The sequence below is a fragment of the Lucilia cuprina genome, chromosome 5 (assembly GCF_022045245.1).
Source record: "Lucilia cuprina isolate Lc7/37 chromosome 5, ASM2204524v1, whole genome shotgun sequence".
Classification (NCBI taxonomy): Eukaryota; Metazoa; Arthropoda; class Insecta; order Diptera; family Calliphoridae; genus Lucilia; species Lucilia cuprina.
The window spans coordinates 31,340,732-31,367,040 of record NC_060953.1 but is presented as its reverse complement, the minus strand read 5'-3'; the positions used below and the strand labels follow the sequence as shown (position 1 = coordinate 31,367,040).

General features: G+C 27.5%; 1 protein-coding gene across 7 annotated transcripts in view; it reads left to right on the top strand.

Moving 5' to 3' along the window:
- Positions 1–26,309, top strand: part of LOC111676593 (ankyrin-3) — a 96,610-nt gene that overhangs the window by 27,722 nt on the left and 42,579 nt on the right. For 4 of the 7 annotated variants that reach the window (XM_046953258.1, XM_046953260.1, XM_046953255.1 and 1 more), the window contains 7 exons: positions 2,280–2,484; positions 6,941–6,967; positions 13,426–13,585; positions 13,652–14,490; positions 14,553–18,866; positions 19,620–19,724; positions 20,906–20,986. In XM_046953258.1, the coding sequence (XP_046809214.1) occupies positions 2,280–2,484; positions 6,941–6,967; positions 13,426–13,585; positions 13,652–14,490; positions 14,553–18,866; positions 19,620–19,724; positions 20,906–20,986 (5,731 nt within the window). The remainder of the gene's footprint in view (positions 1–2,279; positions 2,485–6,940; positions 6,968–13,425; positions 13,586–13,651; positions 14,491–14,552; positions 18,867–19,619; positions 19,725–20,905; positions 20,987–26,309) is intronic. The other 3 variants (XM_023437544.2, XM_046953257.1, XM_023437545.2) reach the window with 1 other exon arrangement.

Genomic DNA, 26,309 nt, shown 5'->3' with positions numbered 1-26,309 from the left:
TATTATAAGTTTATGTTGATGTTTCTATGATCGGCTCTTCAAACTCCTATTTAGAAAATGCCTTGAGCTAAAACTTTAGTAGTACTTTAAAACCTCGGCAATGTTTTGTAGATCGAACACTAGAAATAGTGTCGACAATTCTAATTCCATGATTACCTTTTAAGGGCCCTTCACACAATCACACTTTACTCACGTAAAGTCTAATAAAATTCCATTCGTATGACAAAAAAGAGAGTAAAAGATTTATGTTTTTTGTGTTTACACGATTTGTATAAAACAATAACAAAGTATGATGAAAACAGCTGTTTTCCTGCTTGTTTTTTAATCATTTCAAAAATTAAGAAAGTCATACGACTACCAAATTTTGCATCCATATTTTCTCCCCATGTGTGATGGTTTTTATAAAATATTGCGTGCTCGCGTGAAAGGGTCTTTAAAAATTCAAATGGTGTAGTTATGTAATATAGGATTATAACCAAGAGTAGTTGTTTGTGTTTTTTTAATCCATGTAAAATACTTAAAATTCAGAAATTTTTCATATATTTAGTTAAAACATTTAAAAAATTATTTTTTTGTTAAATCAAGATTCTACTATTTAGAAAAGAAGTAGATTTTCTCTCTACTTTTGAGCTCTCTTTCAGTACATTAGTATACTATTCACTATCTGAATATATAATTTGATAAATTTTAAATTAACTTTATAACTTATAACAAATACATATAAATAAACATATTAATTGATATTAATAATATTATTACAAAATATTTAAAATATTATAAAGAGAAAATAAAAAAATATATAATTAAATTCTTATTTATTCCTCACTAATTATTGATTTATTATAAAATAAAAAATAACATATATAAATAGAATATAAACAACATATAAAAAACAAAACATAATATTACCCAATAAATTTAGTTAAAACAAAAACTTTATGCGTTCTAAAATGTTTTAATTCTAATATTTCTAATTTAATGTTAAGTGTTGTTGTTATTTTTATGGTTGACAGTTTTTGTTCATGAGAAACACAATTAAATATTTAATTGAAGTATTATTAACAACAATATTTGTTTGACATAAATTAGAAATGGATTGATTACTTTTTCGTTTGTTATTTTCTGAGTAGACGTTTTAGAAATGAACGTTTAAGCAATTGGGTCTTGTGGAAACTTAAGTGCCTCTTTCTGTCTCTCTTTCTCTCATTTTGAAAGCTTAATACAAAAAAACAAAAAAATGATTTTTCAACGGCCCTTTTTTTAAATAAATCAATCATTTATTCATTTGTTCATAGATTCATGTGCATTTATTTATAAAATACATAAAAGTAAACATAATAAAATTCATACTTGTACATGAAAATCATAATTAATTTTGTTCGGTTCTTCTTAATTTTTTAATTAATTTGATTTGATTTTATGTTATTTTCATTTTCATCTTGTATGGTTTTTTATTTTGCCATAATTATTATTGTTATTGTTGCAATGATTTTTTGTTTGCTGTTGTTATATTTAAGTTATTATAATTAAACAATTGATTTCATTTTTCATGTAGTTAAAGTTTTTTTTAATAACTAAATTTATTGGGAAATAAATGGGCTGGAACATTTTATAAAAAGAACGTTTATAAAAAATGTTCTAATAGTAATGAAAATTATCAGCGTTATTATTAAATAAAACCTACAAATATATAAATTGTTATAAATTTTAAACAAAAATTTAATAAATTTAATAAAAAAAGAAAAATGTTCACCATTTAATCCCTTTGAAAACAAATCCTTGTCTAGAGAATGAAAACAACACTGGTCGGAGAATATTTTTGTTTATTTCTAAAGGGTTGTATTTTGCAACCAATTTAAGTCCTTTTGAAGCATTTTTATATATAAATAAATTAATTTAATAAATTATAATTAAATAAAACTAATTATTTGTAAGTTAGCTTTTAGAAAAAAACGACAATTGTTTGTAAAAAATAATAATGAAATATGAGAAAATATTTATCAGAGACAAAGCTTTTTTGGTGCAAAACATTTTTTGTAGAAATCTAGTTTAACATTTTTCTTTTATCTTTTTGTTTTTTCGAATTTTTTGTTATCTTTTTAATTTATTAAGACGAAAAAAGATAAAGAGAAAAACAAAAAGACACACACACAATGTATATAATGAATAATGAATTATTATAATTTAAGTGGCCATTTTGAAAAATAATGAAAGAAAAATCATTTTGTTTACTGTATTTAAGCTACAAATCATATTGTTTTGTTTCCGTTTCCGTTTAGGCACAACCGGTCGATCCAGATCTAACTGCTAAACTTTTAGGACGTGGTGTTGCAGTATCACCTATCGTTACTGTTGAACCACGTCGTCGCAAATTCCACAAGGCCATAACATTGAGTATGCCCGCCCCTAAGGCTCACAGTCAGGGCATGATAAATCAATACTCGGGCAATACTCCCACCCTGCGTTTACTTTGTTCCATAACCGGTAAGTACTATTAGTTGCCTACTTTTGTTGCTGTTGTCGTTGATTGTTGTTTTTTGTATTATTTTTGTGTTTTTTTTTATTTTTTTATAATTTCAGTCTTTAATTTAATTTAATTAATTTTTTTAATTAAGTTGTATTTGTTTTATTTAATTTTTGTTTCTATAATTTTGTAATTTCTTAAATATTTAAATGAATTGTTTAATTCTTCGAAATAATCTGCTAAAAAGATTAGTTGTACTTGATGAAAATATAATTTTAATGAAAATTTTAATGTTTAAGCTAAAGTTAGGATTTGAATTTTTCTTTTATTAAACATAAAATTCTTAGTTTTTATTTCTTATTTTCAATTTTTTAATTTTATTTTAAGTGGGTGTTGTTGTTTTTTTCTCTTTATTTTATTTTAGTTCTTTTTTGTTTGTAAATTAATTAATTTGTTTTGTTTTATTCTTTTCTCAATATATACTACATTATACTACTATTTATACTTGATCTACTACTACTTACTATACTACTACTACTACTACTTACTAATACTACTACTATTTACTACCACATAATTAAATATTTAGTTTTTTTTGGTTGATAAACAAAATCCTAGTAAAATAATTCAAGATCAATCGGTCGGCATTAGTGATTTTTAGTATTTGAGTATTTTTTAACTAAATACATACATACAAACATACATATATACATCATACATATGTACTTAGTAAATAGTTATACAAATTTCTCTCTACTTAAAAAATCAACAAAAGAAAACATTACTTTTATGATTAAAAAATTCAATATCATTTTACTTTTCAAATAATTTTTGTGTAAATTTTATTAAAATCAATTAATATTCAACTATTAAATTATTCAATTATACAAAATATATTGTATTTATACATATTTTTTATGTTGGTTGACTAAATATAATACTTTTAGAATAGTTCAATGCAAGAAACTTTTAAAATGTCATTTAATATAAATAGATTTACAAAAAAATCGTACATTGTCATAATCTCATTCTCATCTATTCATTACAATCATAATTCATTATCTATTTATAAATATATACATATACATATATTTTCAAAAAGTTTCAAAACATTTATAAAAACAAATTAAACAATTTATATACGATTATAATATCGTAAAATACATATTTAATTTAGTTTTGTTTCGAGGTTAACTCGTACTTCCTAATTTACAAACCCTGCAAAGTAAAGATACAGTCCCAATCCAATTCAACAATCGTTTAAACAAAAATTTTTGTTTGGTATTAGTGTCAGAGCAAACTACCAGTAAACCTTATTATTATCTTGTCTATAGCCGATCTACACTGAAGGAGAAACATCGATTTTTTTAATGTTGAAACAATACAAATACTAGAAAATTGTTCAAAGCTCTAAACTGGCCAAAACCCCCAGACAACTTATGCTTGATTATTTATTGTTCATTTAAATTGTTTTATAATAATTCTTAAAAATACTTTCACACCGATTTTTATAATCAACTCTTATGTCTTTATAAAAGCTATTCAAAATTCAAAGGACTTACAATTTCAAATGAATATTTTAAGTTATTTATATGTGCTATCATTAGTATCAAATGAAAGCTTTATTATTAATTGACGCATTTAGATAAAAAATCTAAAATTTAATTAAATTTGAAAAATGTCTCTTTTTCAAAACAAAAATGTTTAACTACTTTTTTGGGACACATTTTCTTCTTTAAGACTTCAATTCTTTTTTAATCCTAATGAAATGAAATATATAATACTATATTAATGGAGAGCTTCATAGCTTAATTTGATATACTTATATTAATACAAAATGGTTTATATAATTCCGTCTTTTTAAGGTCCTTTTACAGGGGCCTTTTAATACTTATGGTCCACAGTTATCTGTACACATAGAGTTATTCATGTGTGAAAATGACTGCTGCACGGTGAAATCGATTGATAGAGTTTTATATTTTAAAGTATTGTTAGGTATTTATTATTAAAAAAATCAACTTAAGTGAAGTATTTGTTTAATAAAACTTTGGATTTAATACAATTACTTACACACCTACATAAACACATACATATGTACATGTAATAAATACATTTTTATGTTATAATTTTCCGAAATTTAAGAAATGCGGATCAGAGTATATAGACAGACACTTGACATAAGTAAATTTGCATCGCTGAATGGTAATAGATAACTGTTATAGAATATCATAGAAGTAAATTTATAATGTTAATTTCTGATCAAATCAGATTTTAAATTTATCTATGTCGTCTAAAAGACCTATTCATTAATATTAATAAATAGAACAACTACTTAAAGTGATGATCCAATAATTTGTCATAAAATATTCAAAAAACGCATTTATTTTGAATATATACCTGTTTCCAACATTAGAAAAAAATCCGAAGAAACACACGTAGACCGCAACCGTGCATGCTGTGTGCACCTTTTCATGGAAAATGTCCATAAACTCTGATTCCTGGACGTAATTGATAATAATTTGGATGTAATTATGATCATGACAATGGTAAAGCAGGGTTTACATTCGTCTGAATCCGCATGTCCAATTTTGTATAGTTGTATCCGTAATCAAGTGTGTCCACTCAAAATACGTACCATCATACTAATGCTATATATACACGGTTGTTAGATCTTACAACGTTGGCAGTAAAATGCTTTCTCTGACAACGTTGCAAAAGAAAAATTGAAAGTTCAGACTATTAATAAAAATTTTCTGAACATTTTGCTGACAACGTTGTAAGATCTGACAACATCGTATCACGGTTTTAACCCTCTCTCCCTGCACTCATCATTTTCACCACGTGGGATCTTAGTAGTTATACTCACCGTTTTATTATTCCAGAGGCCTAAGGATATTCCCTCGCCAATATTTTTTATTCGGCCCTCATTGCATTGAATGATTTTGCGTTGGTCAAATTAACTACCTCAAAGGAAGTCAATTCGCTCTTTCGTTGTAAAGCATACCTCTGTGAGAATATTCGGTTAAAGCATTCTTATAATCTAATAATGTGTTAGATATAGTCGTATCACCAGATATCGCCCTGATTGTCTTCTAGCAGTCAGTAAAACAAACAAGTAATATTATCTGTCAAAATTTTGTGTAGATGAGTACGAATGGGGATCGTCTAACCGCAATATGTAATGAAATCATCACACATTGAGAGAAAATACGGATGAAAATTTATCAATCGTATAGCTCTCTTTATTTTTTAAAATGATTCAAAAATAAGCAAGACGCATTAGAATAGGGATATATTATTACGTAAATATAAAGGTGAAAAGGAATAATACTTTTCTGAAGTCAGATTCAGATTCAAATCAATTCTGTAGCAAAAAAAATACTCTAAGGGTTTTCATATAAACGTTCAAAACCCTCGTAAACTGTGCAACCTGTGCATGTTTCCATTCTAGCAATTGACTTATATGGAAATTGATTTGCGCAACCCTTATAAGTTTGAGCGACTATTTAGAGTGGCAAACTTGCGCAATCACATTGTGCATTTAATAAATCCGTTCGCTACTGTTCACTTTTGAATTTATGGACTTGAATATTCACATTTTAAACATATTTTTTTAAAAATTTTGTTAAAATAATTTATTTATTATTTTTTGATTTTGTTTGACATGTTTTTTTAAGAGTTTATAAATATTGTAATTGAACAGAATTTAAACAGGGTTTTCATGAAACAAGTTGAATAAACTTGCCCACTTGCACACATGGAAAACTTAAGCGTTTAAATGAAAACCCTTTCTGTTTTCTGGGTAAAATTTGTTGGCAAAATAACATTAATGCAGGTTTTTACGGGTTTATACATATAACAATTCAATGTAAATTATGATTCAAATAGACATTAATATGACGATATTAAATAAATTTGTAAGAAAAGCTAAAAATTATTTTAAAAACTTCAAGACCGACGACTGGATTATCCTTTTTTTTAAAAATTTCATAATTTGACAAAAATCTAATCCACACATTCAAAACTGATGAACATTATCATAAGAAACACCATATATACTCATATGTACAAACACACATACATAAATACAAAAATACATACATACATACATACAATAATACATATACATAATATAAAACAATATGATCTTTTTTAAATCTGTATAAAATTTATATTTTTTTATTATTAAGTTTTTTTGTTTAAAATTTAATTTTTTTAGTTTACTTTTAAGTTGATTATTGTTACAATTTAGTTTTTTGTTTTAATTATAATTTTACTTTTATTTTATTTAAGAATGCCAATTCAAAAAAAAAAAAAAATATTAATAATAAAAGTAAACAAAAAATAAAAAAATAATAATAAACAGCAAAACAGAATATTAAAATTCATTTACGATTTATTTTTCGTACTAATGCGTTTCAATGCATTAATAAATGTGCACGCATTCCATTCCGTTTAAATTCCATCATAATGAAGGTGTGTTTCGGAAAAGATCTCTAAAAGGTAATTAGATAAAAAATAAACTTAACAAAAAGTTTTTTTAAAATTAAAAAAAAATCACAAAATTTTTTTGTTTAAATTTTTTTGTTTGTTGAAAATTTGTTTCCAAATTATTTTTCAATTCAAATATTGTATCAATCCAACAGCAATTTCATACGTTTCGTTCCGTTATTGTTTCATTATTACAAAAAAACTATATATTTTTGAAATAAAATATTAAACAAATTAGAATATGAAAATTTAAATTTAAATAAAGAGCCATTAAAAAAATATTTCTGCATAAATACTTAATACAAAGAAATCAATTGAAATTAAACTGTTGCAAACATATTTTTCAAATTAATTAAAATAAATTAATAATACTACTACTTCTACTCCTACAATAACTACTACTACTATTTAATACTTTATTCTATTTATACTAAGCTTCGAAGCAAATTAACTTATTTTTTCTAAAAATTATTTTTAATTATTATTTATTAAAAAAGTTTTATTTTAGTTTTTTTTATTATTTTGATTAATTATTTATTATTTTTTATTTAAATTTAATTTTCTTTAATTTATTATTTTTGGCAGAAACTTAACGAAGAATGTTAATTGGAATCAATTACATATTTTAATTAAAATAATAATTAACCAAATATGGAACACAACATGGCTGCTTCTGATAATAACTGGTCCATTTATTGTATGTAGTGTTATTTACTACTAACATTAATAAATAAAGATATAATCGGTTTAGAATCATTGGCGATACGAATATCGTTATTCGGCCCCTGTTAATCGTTAATATCGATATTAATCGGGAACTACGGCACCTGAATTGTGAGAAGTTGTCCTTAAAGGTTTGAAATTTGTCCGAGAGATGGCGTCGAAGTTTTAATTTTCTGTCAATTACACCTAAACCGCTAAACCAATTATTTAAAAATTTTAGTTGTATATAGAAGTTTACGTAAATAAAGGGCCTGTAACATGGACAGTGCGCCACTAGCATTATTTAAATATTAATATCAATATTATGCTCAAATCCGAAACAAATAGCTTCGATTTCTGGAAATCACTTTAACGCCCATAAATCTCTTAATAATTATTAATATATCTATGTCTGAGTTCATCGATTAAAAAAGGGGACTGGCTTTCACGCCCATTTCGTCACAATAAATTGGAAATTAAAGTGCATAAATAATATTTCTTAAAAATCAGGAATATTTACTTAATAAGGTGATTTGATATAATTTTTAAAAAGGGTGATTTTTGTTCTAGTGTTTCCACAATTAATATAATTTATTAAACATTCCCATCTAACTAACTAAATGGATTTCATATTTTTCTACATGGGCCCAGCAGGCCAACAATCATCTCATAATATTAAAAATATTAATGAAAAAAAAAATAATAATAAATAAAATAATACAGGGCGATAAGATTTTGAAAAAAATCAAAACCCTATGATCAAAATTAAAATATAGAGTTGTCTTAGCGCTATTATAACAATTTCAAAACGGCAAAAATGACATTTTATTTTCAAAATTCAGCGCAATCATTAACTAAAGCTTCATTAGGATATTATTTTGGTATGACTTCAGCAGTTGTTATAGTAAAATTTTAACTATTACTATTATTACATAAATAATAATAATAATAATAATAATAATAATAATAATAATATTACTGATAATATGTAATTGATTCGAATATTTTTAATTAAACAAAATAATAAAACTACGAAACAAAATCAAAATAAAAATTAAAATAATAATAATTATGATGATGAAATAAGTTTTTGAATTGAATAATTGCAATTTATAAAATGTATTATAATAAAATTTTAAATAATTTGAAGTCAAAGCACGAGCAATTTAAAAAGTTACTCTTTGGGCCTTAAATCACTTTTAATTCGCCCTTTTTTCCATATTAATTTTTATATAATTTAATTTTTATTCAATTGCAATTATTTTGTTATTTAGTTTGAAATTTTTATATATTTTCCAGTAATTTCTAATAAATAATGCCTTTAAGCAAAAGTTATTATTAATTATAATTTTTATATTCAATACAATCAAAGTGACACTTTTATTAATGTCGATTATTTTTTTGCAGAAAAAACATAATAATAATAAAAATAATCTAATATAAAATAATAATAATTAATGAATGAATTAATATGTTTGCTTCAATTTATATTTAAATTATATTTTTATTTCTACAATTAAATTTCTATTTTGTATAATTTTTGTCTTTGATTTATTTCAATTCCACCTTATCGTTTTTTTATAACAATTAAGAAGTTGAAATAATAAAAATAAAATTAGTGGCCCCAAAGAGAACTTTTCTGAAACTAAATCATCTTTTCTTAAAAAAAATAACAAAGCAAATAAATTTTTTATAAATATTGTTCCTTAGACAACTTATGTGCTAAATGTCAAATGTTTTCAATTAACAATACTTTTATTAAATTATTATTATATTTTAATTTATTATTTTTTTTGTATATTTTTACAATTTATTTAATTAAGTTTCTTTTTTTATTTTAAATATCTTTAATTTTTTCTTTATTTTACGAACATTAAATCACCTACAAAGAACATTTATAAAAAATAAACATTAAAAACAAGTTTATAAATCCCACCCACATATTGTTATTTATAAATTAATTTCAATTAAATTTAATTAATTAAGCATGTTGTTATTTGTGTTAAACTAATTTTAATTTTTTCATTTTTCTTTAAAATGAGCTTAAAGGTTTAAATTTAAACATAAATGTAAATAAAAATGGCTAATGCAATTTTCCCCTTATATTCTTATGGCTGCTCTTATCTATTTATTTATTAATTTATATTTTAATCGTCGACATTTCTCTAAGTGTAAAATAAATATTTTTAAACCAAATACGTAGTTAATTTGAAATTCGAATTTTACAGGAATTGTTTAATTTTGTTTGATTTTAATCAAATATAACTAGAGTTTGTATGAACAATGAATTGCTTGGATAATATTTAAAAATTACAAATCTCGGGTAGTTTTTTTATTCCATGAGTCCAATTGACCAAATATTACCTACACGCAGAGAAAAAACATAGTTCGAAATGGTTATCAAAAACATATAATTGTTATTTTTATTCTATTTAAACAATATTGTTGTTCTGTAATCATTTTAATGTTTATGGCAATTATAAATTTGAGTATGATTCACTGAAAAGTAATTATTTTTTCAATAACTAAATAATTATAACGATGAAAACAACTTTAGCCGCACACCTCACACATATTATTTTTTGCGTGTGGTTGTTTTAAGCGACAATAAAATGAGTTGAAATAATTCTCATTTAGTTTATAACATTATACGTATAAGTATTTTACTTTGTATAGAATAATGTATTTTTTTAATCAAATTGAAATTTGTAAATCTTGTCGTGTAATGTATGTTTTTACTTTTTTAGAAACTGTAATTTTACTGATTCAGTGCTCAAAATAAATTTGATTTCAAAATATATTTTTAACGAAATTTTGATCACAGTGGATCATAATATAGTCATGTATAACAAACAATATTATGGCAAATAAAAAATATTATAATAAAATATTTTAGCTGATTTTTATCTTAATATGATATTTTAACATTGTTACAATAACCATAATATCTTTAGACTGCAATAATAATTTTAATCATAATATGTTGTTCTTAGAACATGGTTATCACAGCCATGTTTTTCTCTGCGTGTAATTGTGACTGTAAAACAATTTCATCTTTCTCAAATAATTGTTCAAGTTATAATTTTTGTCAATTTGTAATATGGATCCGGCATGGAAAATATAAATTTTTAATAGTACTATTTTCCAACAAAATAGTACCTTATAGGTTTAAAATTACTTAACTAATTTTCCGCGGTAGGCGGTAGATTGACACACTGCAGACTAAACTACAGACTAGACTACATATTAAGATATATAAAAGATTATAGACTAGACTTTAGACTAGATTATTGACTAGGCTAGAGTAGACTATAGACTAGACTATAGATTAGACTATAGACTAGACTATAGACTAAACTTTATATATATACTTGATATGGAGTATTATTTACATACTATACCTATAATAATAAGTGAGAAAATCGTAATACAAAATTTTAATTTAGAAAAAATGTAATACAAAATTCTCTGAGAATTAATTTTAATTTAGAACGCGAAAAAATTTTAATTAAAAAGTACAATTCTTTTGGAATAGTTTTATGTGTAAAACCGACTGAGCAATATTAGATGAGAGTATAAATAATATATAGAAAATACAAACTCCAAATTATATGACTAGCAAACATTTATCAGCCAATTGGCCAATGATTTATTTAAATTTTGATAAACTTTATAAATATAGCATTTATAATTCGGTATAAGTTTAAAGCATACACACCGTAACGTACATACATATATATTTTTGTTAATAATTTTCATTATAAACATTAACATACAGATGTAAATACTAAATACATACACATATTCACAGTATAAATATTCAAACATTTTTCAATTCTAATAATAATTTACAAGTTTAATCAGAAATATAAAATTTATACACATACATATGCATAAATACTACATATTTTACAAACTTACATAATTCCTAATTCACTTACATACTTTTATAAAAAAAATATATCTATTAATTTTATTTAATAATTATTAAATTATTAATTTAAAATTAGAATGAGTTTTTCAATGTTTCTTAATTTTGCTTTGAAAATTGTTCTCATAGACATATGTACATATTTATAATTTCAATTCTTAACAGCGGAGAAACTTAAATAGAAATCACCAAACACCTACTTAAATTAAAAGTTTGTCTTGTGACCATGTAAAACTTGTTGTTTATTATTTTATACAATTTACGTGAAAAGCTTTATAGTCCCATAATAGGATGTGAGCGGGATATTCCCCAAAAAAATAATTTTTTTACTCGAGAATGAAATTTTTTTCAATATTTGGCACTTAATTTTCCCCTATTTTTTTTTAATTTACGTTTTAGTTGTATTTTTTTATCAACCATTTTCCTTAAAAGCTTTAAAAAAATATTTTAACTCAAAAACTTTGCTATTGGAGTTAAAATATTTTTATATATATATACGTATACCCCACTCGCGTCCCACTTAGTAATCACAAAGCTCTTAAAAGCAATGGGCTAATCATTCAAGCAAAAAATACAACAAAAACATCCATATTAGAAAAATAGGTCCGAAAATTATAGATAAGCCCTTCAAGGAAATTGTATAAGCTATCTTTTAAGCAAAAATAAAAAATACAAAAAAAATTTGAAAGAATGGACAATTTTTGCTAGGACCAATAGGTGAAAAGTTGCACTCATTTGAATAAAACCATGTATGACTAAAATGTTCAGCTTTGACATCTATAGAGCTGAAAATTTTGTGTCTGAACTACCATTCAATAGTACTAACATTTGCGCAAATTTCGTCAAAATCGATTCTTTGACACTTGACATGAATTTCCCCTTATATATGGGAAATTTCATATCAAGCGACCTAACTCAAAAAATTTATTTTGACGAAATTTTTACCACATTAGTACTATTAGGACTTAGAATAGAAGTGAATCTAGAGGAGGAGAAAAAAGGAAATTCACTCAAATCGAAAAGGTCCTAGCAACTCATAAGGCCCATTATTATAATATTCCTAGCAACTCATAAGGCCCATTATTATAATATTCCAATAGCTAAAGGTAGGATTTTTATAATAAAGTAAATTGTAGTTAATTATACCTTGATTTCAGTATGCTTAAACAATTTCAAATTTTATTAAATTATAACGAAAATTATGACCTGCATCTTTTGCGCAAGCTTTACTCGTACATCTAGATGGACAGACATGAATTAATTGAATAAGATTCAAATAATACTAAGACTAATTAGTATACCTTAAGGTCGGTATAGGACCAATGCAAACATCAGCTTAAACGCATAATACCTTCCGCGCTATAGTAGATTTTCAAAGTACACTTTAATTTTTTATTTTTTAATCCAACTGAGAAACAAAAGACAACAACATTGAAAAACAAATTCTTTGAAATATTTATTTCGAGTATTGATGAATTTTGGTTGTGTGTTTTTCCTTAAAAGTCTCTCTTACTTATTTGCTTTTATTTAATTCAATTCTCAAAATCACATTTTATTTAAATATTTAATTTTTTTTGGTTTGAGTAAATTATGTTCCATTTAATGCTTTAGTTTTGATATAGAAAATATATTATTATCCTTTGTTTAAATGAAAATGGGAGAAAAAATTATATATAAATAAAATTTGAATTGCTAATAATTGAGACAAGTAGTGATTTTAATTTCTTAACTAGAATAAAAACTTATTTTGTTTTTACTAATGAATAAAATTACTTAGAAAACAAAAACAAAATAGATTTGCGAAATTAATGATGAATGAAATGTTCCCATTTGTTAGGAGGTCCTTCAAGGGCTCAATGGGAGGATGTTACCGGATCTACACCACTGACATTCGTCAATGACTGCGTATCATTCACTACCACCGTTTCGGCACGATTTTGGCTTATGGATTGTCGTAATATAAGTGAAGCTACAAAAATGGCCACAGAATTATACAAGTATGTATTTAATTTGAGATTTGAATAAATTGGACAAATTATTCTATTTTGTTTCACTCCTTTTAGGGAAGTGATTCATGTTCCATTTATTGCAAAATTCGTGGTGTTTGCGAAAAAGGTTGAACCATTTGAAGCCCGCCTACGCGTATTTTGTATGACAGATGATAGAGAGGATAAAACTCTTGAGAAAATGGAACTTTACACACAAGTTGCTAAAAGTCGAGATGTGGAAGTGCTCGAGGGCAAGCCTCAGTACATAGAAATGGCGGGTAACTTAGTGCCTGTAACTAAATCGGGCGAACAATTACAACTGCCATTTAAAGCATTTCGAGAAAATCGGCTGCCGTTCACTGTAAGAGTTAAGGATCAGCACGCTGATATAGTTGGTCGTACACTATTCATGAAAGAGCCAAAAGTCGCCAAAGGTGAACCCCCACAGCATCCAATTTGCATTCTTAACATTGTTTTGCCGGAAGCTGTAATACCCGATTCCGTAACTGCCTTCTCAGATAAAATCACACCCACGTATCGAAGTTCATTGTTAAGCTTTAGCAAACATCAGAACGACCATTACATTGGTGATATCCGCATTGTCGATCTGTCAAATCTTCTGGGTAAAGATTGGATACAACTTGCGTCAGAAATCAATATCAGCACAGAGGAAGTCGATGAAATTATTAATCAGAATACGGACAGTATAGCCCGACAAGCCCAAAGTATGATCAGATTATATAAGGATAAGCCTAACTATGACATACACTCGTTAGAACAAGCTCTTAAAAACATCGGACGCGATGACATTATGAATAAGTGTAAGAGTGGAAGACTATCGCATTCTCGTGACTTTGATGAGACTGACATCATGAAGAACTCCGAGTCTGTGGAAGAGCTGGTCCGACAAGAAAGTAAGTATATACTATCTATCGGATATCTTCTAATTCTAATTTTTACAATATGTTGTTTATAGGCAAACGGATACAGCAAATTCATGAACGTGAAGAAATCAAGTACTCAGCCGAAGAAAAGGAGATTGAAGAGTCAGAGTCTGATGAGGAGATTGCTAAACGGACAGTGGCTGAACGTAGAGATAAAATAGTTAAACGACTTTCGGTTGAACGTCAAATACCTGCATCGTCACAGAAAAAAGAAATAACCCGCGAAATAACAGAAATCAAACGCAAGAGTCTCATCGAAGACAAGAAAGCAATTCATGAATCTGAGATTTTCATGCAATTACCAGCTGACAACAGCGTCAAGTCGGCAGTTGTGCCTGAACAAGTGATTAAAATGAAAATGGGAAAAATAGATGCAACAGAAGTGAGCAAAAGTGATTTTGACAAAGAGTTGACTCACAAATTCAAGTCCTCCAGTCGTAGTTCGGAAGAAGAACCAGATGTGGAAGATACTTCCAGTGCCCGACAGATAAGTCACGAAGAAGTTGACAACCTAAAGATTGTCAAGGACATAACGAGTGTGGAAAAACCAAGCAAGATAATTGATTCACTAATAGGCGAAAAACCTTCGATGGAATCCGGATCTAAGCAATTGACTGAAGACTTTTTGGCTTTTGAGAAATTAACACAACTACCGTCCCAAATATTGCCTACTACTACTGATATAACCGAGAAATTTGTGGAGGAAGTTAAAGAAAAATCACATGAAGGAAAAATAGATGATACAATAAAAGAAACGGATGTAGAAGTTGTCACAGAAACTGTGGAAACCGCAAGCAAAAAAGTTGAGAGTATTATTTCATCATTCGAGTCCTCGAAACCAGAAAAGCAACCTTCAACCCATGACACATTTAAGGGCGTTCAAGATTTTATAACTGCGGAAAGAAAAACATTTTTGGATTCTGCAAAGACATACACTAAAGAAGAAGAATCAAAACTAGATGAAGCTATTGTTGAAACTAAAGAATCAATTATCAGCGAAACTGTCAGCGTAAAAGATAAAATTAAAGTTTTTACTGAAACTAAATTAGACGACATTTCCGATAAAATTGCCAGCACTAAAGACTCTTTCAAATCATTTGAAGAATCCAAAACAGATGCTATAAAAAGTGAAAAAACTAAACTTAAAGAGGAAATTTTAAGTGAAACAAAAAGCGTATCTGATGCAATAAAAACATTTTCGGAAACCGAAGTAAAAGAATTGAAATCCGAAACAGCCAAACTTGAACAAAATGTTTTGCAGACGAAAGATTCCATTGCAACAGCAACAGAAAAAACTGCTGATACCATCGTATCATTTGTCGATACTAAAACAAATGAACTCCAAACGGAAACTGCTGCCTTACAAAGTCTAATAATGGACACTAAAGATACTAAAATTAGTGAAACAATTAATATACTTCAGACTACGAAAGATTTTATCTCGTCAGAAACAAAAAATATCACCGAAGCATTTAAATCGAAAATTGACGAAGTTAAGAAAGAAACTGAAGAAACTAAGGAACATGCTATAGACAAAAAAGACTCACTTGTTTTTGAAACAAAGAGTGTTGCTGAAACAATTAAAGCCTTTAATGAACCAAAAATTGAAGACGTAAAAAAAGAATTCGGTTTTTCAAAAGAATCAATTGTGAGGGATACAAAGTCCTTGTTCGATAAAAGCACAGAAGAATTTAAAGAACAGCTTTCAGAAACAAAGGAAACAGTTATATCCGAGACCCAAAGAGTATCGGAAACAATAAAATCTTTCGCCGAACCTAAACTGGAGGACATCGAAAAAGAAACATCAAAGGCTAAGGCCAAAGTTGAATTTGCAAAAGATTCTATTGATAAGCAATTGAAGGAAGAAGTTCATGAAACAAAAGACACAATTATTACAGAAACCAAGAGTGTGGCTGAGACAATTAAAGTTTTTGCAGAACCAAAAACTGATGATATCAAAAAGGAAGCTTCTAAGATCGAGACTAAACTTGAGGAAACTAAAATGTCCTACGAAAAAAGTTCTGAAGAACTAAAGAAACACGTTTCTGATATGAAAGACGGAATTATAACAGAAACGAAGAGTGTAACTGAAACAATCAAATCTTTCACTGAACCTAAATTGGACGACTTCAAAAAAGAAACTGCGAATTTAGAAAAGGAGATAACATCAACAAAGAATTCAATAGTTAAAGAAACAAAATCCTTATTTGATACAAAAACTGATGAATTTAAGCAACATGTTGACTTAGAAAAAGAATCAATCGTTAAACAAACTGAATCTTACTACGATACAAAATCTGAGGAAATAAAGGAATATGTTTCCGACAAAAAAGATTCAATTATAACTGAAACAAAAACTGTTGCTGAAACCATTAAAGCCTTTACAGAACCCAAAATTGATGACATTAAAAAAGAATCATCGAAAATAGTTGGATTGGCAAAAGACTCTATATGCGAAGAAACAAAAACACAATTTGATAAGAAATCTGATAAAGTGGAGCATTTAATATCAGACAGCAAAGACACTATTGTCGAAGAGACCATGAGTGTAACTGAAACCATTAAAACTTTTACTGAACCCAAAATTGAAGATATTAAAAAAGATACTTCAAAAGTAGAAACCAACGTAAGTGAAATGATGGAAACAATTGTTACCCAAACTATCGAATCAAAAACACACGATTTTAAATCGGGTTTTGAAGAAATGAAAGATAAGTTGTCAGACACTGAGGATTTCATAATTACTGAAACCAAAACCGTTGCGGAAACAATAAAATCTTTTTCTGAACCAAAAGTTACAACATCGAAAATTGAAGAGAAATTGGACGATTTTATTGATTCTACCAAAAAGGAGAGCAAGAAGGTTTCGGAAACAATAAAATCTCTTTCAGAATCATTTGATAAATCTAGTGCTGAACCGAAATTTGAAAAGGTGAAAATAATACCGTCTGATAAGATCGAAGACAAAATAGCTGATTTCGAAGCGAAAAAAGTTACTTATGAATACCATGGCTTAGAGCCAAAATTAAGGGTTGGTCTACCAACAACTACCAAAGCAGAGGATGAAAAGGAAACAATTGTTTCTGCTCCCGAAGCTGCGCCCAGAAAAATTACTACCACTACAGAAGAATCCACATTCGAAGAATCTCTAGAAAAATTAGAAGAAATGAAATCAATTGTAGCCGATGCTCGAAAAATTACTAAGGACTTTTTAAGTATGGAACAACAGTCTCAATTACCACTACAAACCAAAGTGGAGATGAAAGAAGAATCGAGATTTGTAGAGGAGACAATTAAAACGACCATAACATTCCCACCAATTGTCGAGAAAACTGTTACCGAGACAGTGACCAAAAAAGTTGAAGGGCAGGTTGAGTCTAAACCGGAAACTAAAACTGTTTCTTATGACAGTGTATTTAAGGAAACTATCGAACCATCAGTACAAGAAACAATATTGGATTCAAGAAAACTCACTCATGATTTCCTAAGCATGGAACAAAAATCTCAACTCCCTTGTGAAAAGCAGACTGCTGATGATATCTCAGAATTGTCAACTGAAACATCACAGCATTCTGTTGAAAAATCTCCTATTATCGAAACGGATTCTGAGAAAATATCACTTGAACACTTTGAAAAAGCCAACATTGACACCAGAAAAATCACTCATGATTTTCTGAGCATGGAACAAAAGCAACAACCCTTCTCTCCCCCTAAGGCTAAACCACTGGACGAATTAGAACAAACAAAACCATCATCTATTATCGATGAAGTTCTTATAAAAGCTACCGATATAATGACAACAATTTCAGCAGGCGCCGAAATACCCAAAGATACCAAAACCTCATCAAAAGAGGACAAAATTGAAAAAGAGGATTCCAAATCTATTTTAAAATCTGAACAACTCATAGACGATGGCATCGAGAAGGCCGCCCCAATTAAAGATGCTCAAGAAATGCCTTCTTCTGTGGTAAAAACGTTAACTCAAGATTTTCTTACCTTCGAGCAATCCGCACCAATGTTTACAGCACCTAAAACGTCAACTGATGAAACAAAAACATCTACTGATCGTCCGGAGGACACCCTCGTATCAACAACATCAGACATAACAGATTTCACACATCAACGTGTTATCAAAATGACCGGTGATTTTCTCTCCATGGAGCAGACTACCCACAAACCTCAAAAGGATTCAAGTGTCAAAACAACAGACGAATTGATGGCTCCAATTCCAATTGAGCCACGTAAATCCTTAACGGATGCAGAATTTTGTAAATCGGTACAGGAATCTATAACTAAGAAAATGAGCGAGGGGTTAATTGAAATCAGTGACGAGCTTAAAATAAAAGGTATGTTATAATTTATATTAATTTCGGAATTAACCTTTATTCGGTATTCACGGCTCTAAATCATGCTATGATTAAAAAAACTTGAAATATGAAATAATATATATTGATATTTTAAATGTAATATGCCTGATAAATAATAAATATATAATAAGGGTTAATAATACATAATTTAAAAAATTTTGATTCTTACACAAAAAAAGAAAAGACTGTAATGCCAAGAAAATTTGATTTTGATTCAAAAAGAATTTACATTCTGCTTGTGCCCAACAACATTTTGCATTTGTACCTACAAATCTGTTTCTGTTGTCCCAGAGTCTTTTTTGTGTAAATTGAAATATTTATATTAAAAGCAATGTAACCACTTCCGCAAGGGACTAGCTTCCCCACCATCAATACATTACAATGAATTTATTTAAAAATTGGTGTTGAAAGCACGATAAGAAACTCTAACTTATTTAAGCAAATAATTTACGTTAACAGCAATTTTCAATATGCCGCTATTTCAAAGGGAAATCTTTAACTATAAACGTTATTTTATTTGCAACAAATACTTTCATGTTGTTGAGGTTAAAAAATATAGTTGGAAATTTTTTGCGACAAAAGGTTTTAATTATATCCAACACCCCAAAAGCAAAATCATCAAATGCTAAAATTATTTGCCCTCAAAATATAATTATTTTTTATGTAATGATTTGGAATGATTTTTGATGAATATGTGTTTTATTTACTATATATTTTAAAATTTCTTTTCAGAAAGCGATATTCCACACTCGCAAACACCTCCACCAACACCAATCGAGACTAAAATTGAAAAAGAAGAGGAGGATGTAATACAACAGAAACCCACAATGGACGAAGGTAACTAAATAATTTTTGGTTATAGTTTATTATAAACACGGACCACAAATTTTTGTTAACATTGAGGCCTCTCGGTTAAGCCCAGCTCAAGGCCGTATTCAGAGCCTCTTCAGCTCTCCTACACAAGAAATTTGGATCCTTTCCTTTTAAAGGATTATGTGGTGTCTCCATTTTAATTTTCGGTCGTGGATTACACCTAATTATTGAACTTTATCTGTCACTGATATCATCTTGCCTAGGAAGCAATTTTCAGTATATGTAGAAATTTTTGTCTTTCTTCTAAAAAGACAGATTTCCGTTTTTGCGGGTTAACATTGAGGCCTCTCTTATCGGTCGATAAGACTTAGGTGTCGCATAGCTAGGTTTCCTGGCTTAGGTATAAATATTACACTTGCATCCTGCCATTTAATTGGGGTATGTGTGAATTTCAAGCATGCAGTGAACATCTGAGACAGATGAAGGAAAACCAGTCTCCATGTGTTAGAGTGCCGGGAAAATGCCCCGGCCCTTCAGCTTTATAGGGAGCAAAGCTCTTGATTGTCCCTTTAACCATAAAAGATGTAATTCCAATTTCCTTGTTAGCCTCCCCTTGATCCAATATCGGTCCATCTATGTTATTCGATATACCGGCTGGCAAATGAGAGTTAATTAGGAGTTTCATTGTCTCCTCCTTCCGGTTGGAGATGAGTTTTGGAAAGCAAAGCTCTTGATTGCTCCTTTAACCATATCAGATGTCATGATGCTATTTTGTAGTAAATTCTTTGATTCGAAAAAAAAACTAGTTAAAATTTATTTTGAGTTACTGACTAAAAACATACATTTGCATAGAAATCCTTGCGCTGGTTATGATTATTAAAGCTTTTTTTCGGGGGACCACTTGTATGGGGGCTATGCGAACCTACGTGAACCGATATTGTCCATGTTCAATACAAAATAAACCTTACCTTTAAATTCTTGTGGAAAATTTCAACTCTCCAGCTCATTCCGTTTGGACTCTATTTTGCTTTTAACAGACAGACGGACATGCCTAGATCGTCTTAGAATTAGAATAGGGACCCAGAATATATATATACTTTGTGGGTTTACGACCAATATTTCAATGTGTTACAAAAGTAATATAATGTTTCTGTTGCAGTTTTTAATTGAGATTTTTTTAACGACATTTTTCAATTTATTTCCAGATAATTTAATTGATACCATAAAAACTTTGCACAAAACGACAGAGTCCACATTTGAACGTGTCTCTACCATTTCAACCATAGGTAAGTCGCAAATATTTTTTATATGAGTTTTTTGAATAATTATTTCAATCGATAAACCTTAACAATTATTAAAACCATTAACCTTTTTATGTTTGCCATATTTTTTGTTACAAAATAACATACAAATTTAAAACGAATACAGCAAAATCGTTTAAAACAAAAGTAAAAACATCACTTTATTATTTTTCTTTGGCTAAATGTAGATTGTAAAACAGACATATTTTTAGTTTTCCTTAACAATTTTCTTTTACATTTTATATAAGTTTATTTTTTCTTTTTTTTTTTCTTTTAATAAACAAAAATATTTATTTTAATGTAATGTCCAAAGGCTTTTTTGTGTGTGTATTGCAAAAATCCATAGTATCATTAAAAATCGTGTAAATCGTATTAATGACAAATGTCTTATCATATTTAGTTGAAAATCAATTATTATAAAATCAATATAAATTATATCGATAATAAAAAAATCTGAAAATTGTGTATATCTTAATAAAATTTTAAGGAAATATTTTTGTACGATAAAATCAAAATTTTATTTATTAAGTTTTTAAAATCTTAAGAAATACCAAGAAATATTGAATGAATTAGTGGTTGGCAGTGGTTTTAATACGAGTATTTTCTTTATTTATTTAATTATATTTTTGTTTTCTTAAATTTTTTTTAATCGGATTTATCGAAAATCAGTTCAAATGTCGTTAAGTACTTACGATAAAGTTCAAGTGTAATTAAAACTTAATTTGTAAAATACCTACTATGTCTGGATATCTACATATCTATCTACAGTTATTAGGGTGGTTCCATTTATACACAGGTGAAAAAATTATCGGTTCTCAACAAAGAAGTTTTTTCTAACATAATATATTAATTTTGTATTATAAGTAAGAAAGTATTGTTCGACATGGTCCACCATATAATACTCTACAACATTTATGATCTTATTTATATAAAAATTAATGTGTGTTTGTTTGTCGGAAACCCTTTAATTTCAATATAATTATTTAAGACAAAGGCGTGGCTCTTCCGATAAAAAATAAATATCTTTGAAATTATTACAGTTAGAATCTTAAAATTTTGCACGAAGAACTTTAACAACCATGTTAACATTTTGAATAATAAAATGAGGGAGCGTTTATCTGGGAAGCCAAGAGAACTAAATGCATCAAATTATACATGAAGAACATTGACATTCATTTAAACATTTGGAGAATAACGGGCGGACTTTTAATGAGGGCTTAGCACCTCCTATATGAATAAATAATAAAATTTTATATATCTGGGAAACCTTTAAATTTTCAAAAAAATACTTTAAACTCTTTCTATCAAATTGTATAAATATCTGGAAAACTATTGTAGTTAGAATCTACTAAATCATTAAGTGGGTCGATAAAAACTTAAAAAATAATAACTTTAAACTATTGTCAATTTTATCTTGAAAATGTAAAGTAGTTTCATTCTAAAAAAGTTGTCATTTTCCTTTTTATAAGAAGAAAATTATGAAAGATAATGAAATGGTTTTGTGACAGGCCTGATAATAAAATATTTATATTCAAATAATTTGGAAATAGTTGTTTTTAAAATTTCTCATATATTTAAGATAATTTTGAACTTCAAAGCCCTATTCAGTGCATCTAGTTATGTGGAGGGGAAATTATAAACCGTGATAACAAAGTTAACATGAACAGACAGACGGTTGGACATGACTTATTGAAATTATATTCTAATCCGAATGGCTGATATAGGGCCAATATCTATGAGCTACAAACATCACCACAAACCTATTTAAATATTTTAACACTTCTTATCAACTGCCTGATGGTTAAACATCATTAGATCGTCTTAGATCTAATAAAGACCAACAATATATTTTATATTTGAATTATTAAAAAGTCACCATTTCAATCTAATCTATTAGGTGTAAAAAATCTCACTAAAATTTTACATAAAAAGTATTTAGACAAAATTCCGTATAGATTGGAATCTACTTTTGTTTTAAACAATTTTTTTTTCACAAAAATAGGACCACTCTAATAAAGTAACAAACGCACTCATAACTACATACATAACTATCAATGTCAGGGACAAATTGGGATAATAAAAAAAAAAAATGCCTTAAATTTCAATGTCTTTTATTTGATTTTCTGAGGTTTCTCACTATTGATTTATTTAGTGTTTTTATTTTTTTAATAAGTAACAATTCGATTTAAAACTTGTTAAAAAGAATAAAAGAATTTAAATATTTGAATGTGATTTAAATGCATACTCTGACGCTAATGCCCGGATAAGTAAAAACATACGATTGTAACGTGAACATTTTATTTCAATCTATTCTTGGAAAATTTTTCTAAAAATTATTGTTGAGTTCTTATAACAACTTAACTACTTATTAAGAAAATAGACAGTCAATATATTAAAGCTTTTCAATAATTCATAAAATTGTTGTAAATTTATTTAGATTAAATTGTTAAATTTTCAAAATATAAATCAAATGCTATAAAGTACAATTGGAAATCATGTAGTGTACGTATGTGCTTTGATGTATTTATCTCTTTAAACGATATTTGAAAGTAAGTAAATTTATGTTCTCATCGAGCAACTGTTGAACAAAAATTAATAACATAAATACATACATAATTCATATAGAGACGATAAGTAATATTTTAATACAGTGTCTGGCATGAGTATTCGAATTAAAGTGTCCTTTAAAAGAAACATAATTTAATAATATTTATTGTGTGTAAAATTAATAATTAAATTTGATATCTTGTCTAGAAAGGTTTAATATCATAATCCTTAAAATTTGGAGAAATTACACTTATTTAAATAAATTTAACTATTTTAAAAAAAGTCCATAAAATTACTTCACAAAAGTATTTGAATTTTTCCTGTATTTCATATTTGATCATATTCCTTATGGTATTTAAAAATAATAATTTTTGTTATAAAGATCTGTTTTTTAAACATTCCAAGATATATGTTTTGTATCGTTCTTCTGTTTCTAATTGAATTATCTGGATCTTAAGTCCCTTTTCGTACCTCTAGGATCGATATTTTCCGACAAAGTTGGCTAGTATATATTATTGTTGATATTAGCACTAATATATTTTAAAATTTCAAGATATCGTAGCGGTATACAACTCCAAAACATGCCTTAACAACACGTCATCCTATACAGTAGATTTTTGTTTTTACTACTCATAACATTCACGATTATATTGCCCATTACAACAACACTGTATGTCCAAAATTTTGGGTTTATCTTGATCATATTAGATAATATTTAAACAGATATCAATATTTTTGAGTTAGACCATAATGATATGGTGAGATTCAGCCTAGAGGCCACTATATTAAATAGCGTTTCTGCGAGGTATGCTTTAGAGTTGTACACTATCAAAATATATTAAAAACTTGAAGTGTATAACAGCTGATATCTAAAACAATATATAGAAGACAAGTTTCCCAGAAAATTTTTAACCCTAGTATTATAAAAATGGACTTGATTGAGTTCCAATAAATTGATCCAGGAAAAGAATACAAATATTGACAAAAATCGCCATTTTAATGATATTACATAAAAAGATGGTACAAATGCCCCAAAATTGAGGACCAAATAGCCCAAAAATATATCCATTTGGTTGATAGTTACCCCTTAAACAATTTTTAGCAAAACAATCATTCGATTCTAATTTTTGTGTTTCGTATAATATAGTCAAATATGAAATACCGGAAAAATTCGTATACTTTTGTAAGGTAATTTTATGGACTTTTTTAAATAAAGCTAAATTAATTTAAGTAAATGTGAAATTTTAAAGTTTTAAAAAGCGTTTAAAGTTTAAATAGCCCAAAAATATATCCATTCGGTTGATAGTTACCCCTTAAACAATTTTTAGCAAAACAATCATTCGATTCTAATTTTTGTGTTTCGTATAATATAGTCAAATATGAAATACAGGAAAAATTCGTATACTTTTGTAAGGTAATTTTATGGACTTTTTTAAATAAAGCTAAATTAATTTAAGTAAATGTGAAATTTTAAAGTTTTAAAAAGCGTGATATCAAAGCTAAGGACTGTCTAGACAATTTAACAAATTAATTTATTAATTTTGCATACAAAATATGTTAATTTGGTTTCTTTTCATATTATACCTAAATTCGAATACTTATGAGAGACACTGTAGGTAAACACTATTTTAGAGCAAAAACAACAGAACTATAAAAAATATAAATAAAAAACTGAAATGGTTCGATTAAAATTGAATATTATTTGTTTGTAAGTCTGCAATCGCAATAGCACAGTGCATTTAGTACATTCTGTTACGAGAAAGTCGAATTTTAAAAATGGCGGTTAAAAAAAAATACGTAAACCAAACCCTGTAAATAAAGTGGCTATGGCCATAACATAATCGCCCAAGTTTTCTGTAGGTTAATAATTTCAAAAAATGCGTTCCATAAAAATTAAGTTTTTTTACTCTTATCTCTAGAAAAATATCTCTTGAAAAAATTTTATATAATTTTTACCAACATTTTCCCAATGTTTTGACATTTTTATCTAAACAAAAAATTGACAGTTTTCATGCAAAAATTATTTTAACCGGCAGAATATCTAACGGATAAAGAGATTAAGATCGTTGCCCTAAATCCTAGCTTCTGGTCTTTGGAAAATTAGTAGTAAGAGAACTAGTATGGTTGACCGGAGCTGGTGAGTTTGATTCCTACCTAAATCACTGGTTATGGAGCGCACACGAATATCTAATTCGGAATAGAAGTTATTCGCTTTGGTATACATCACATTATTTCGCCTATATAAGTAGGTTACACTAAAACCGAAGAAATACACCTAGGCCACTATCGGGCCTGTTGTGCGCTTACTATATAAGTAACTTAGAAAATTTTAATTTAGTAAGCAAAACTTTAGAGTCTCATTTCTCTATTGGTATTTCTTTCAATGTTTCCATTACTACTGAAAGCGAACAACTCTTTTGTTTAGACTTTTGTCATTCTAGATGGGAGAAATATGGCATTGTGCAATGGTTTTAACGATATTAACGTAAAGGGTGTGAGAACTTTCTTACAACAAATTTAAAACGGTTTAAATCACAGATCTGAGGCATCCCGACGAATGATAGCACTTTGTGCTCCATTCTGCAGAAACTTAATATTATTAACCTACATATATTTCAATTTTTAGCTCATAATAAATGTAACTCTTGAATATCGAAAAAGTGGGTTAATGATTTATCAACTTTTCGACGAGCTCTAGATGAAATGTGTCTTATCAGAACAACATATATATTTCTTAGCTAAGTTAAGCGACTACATTTTT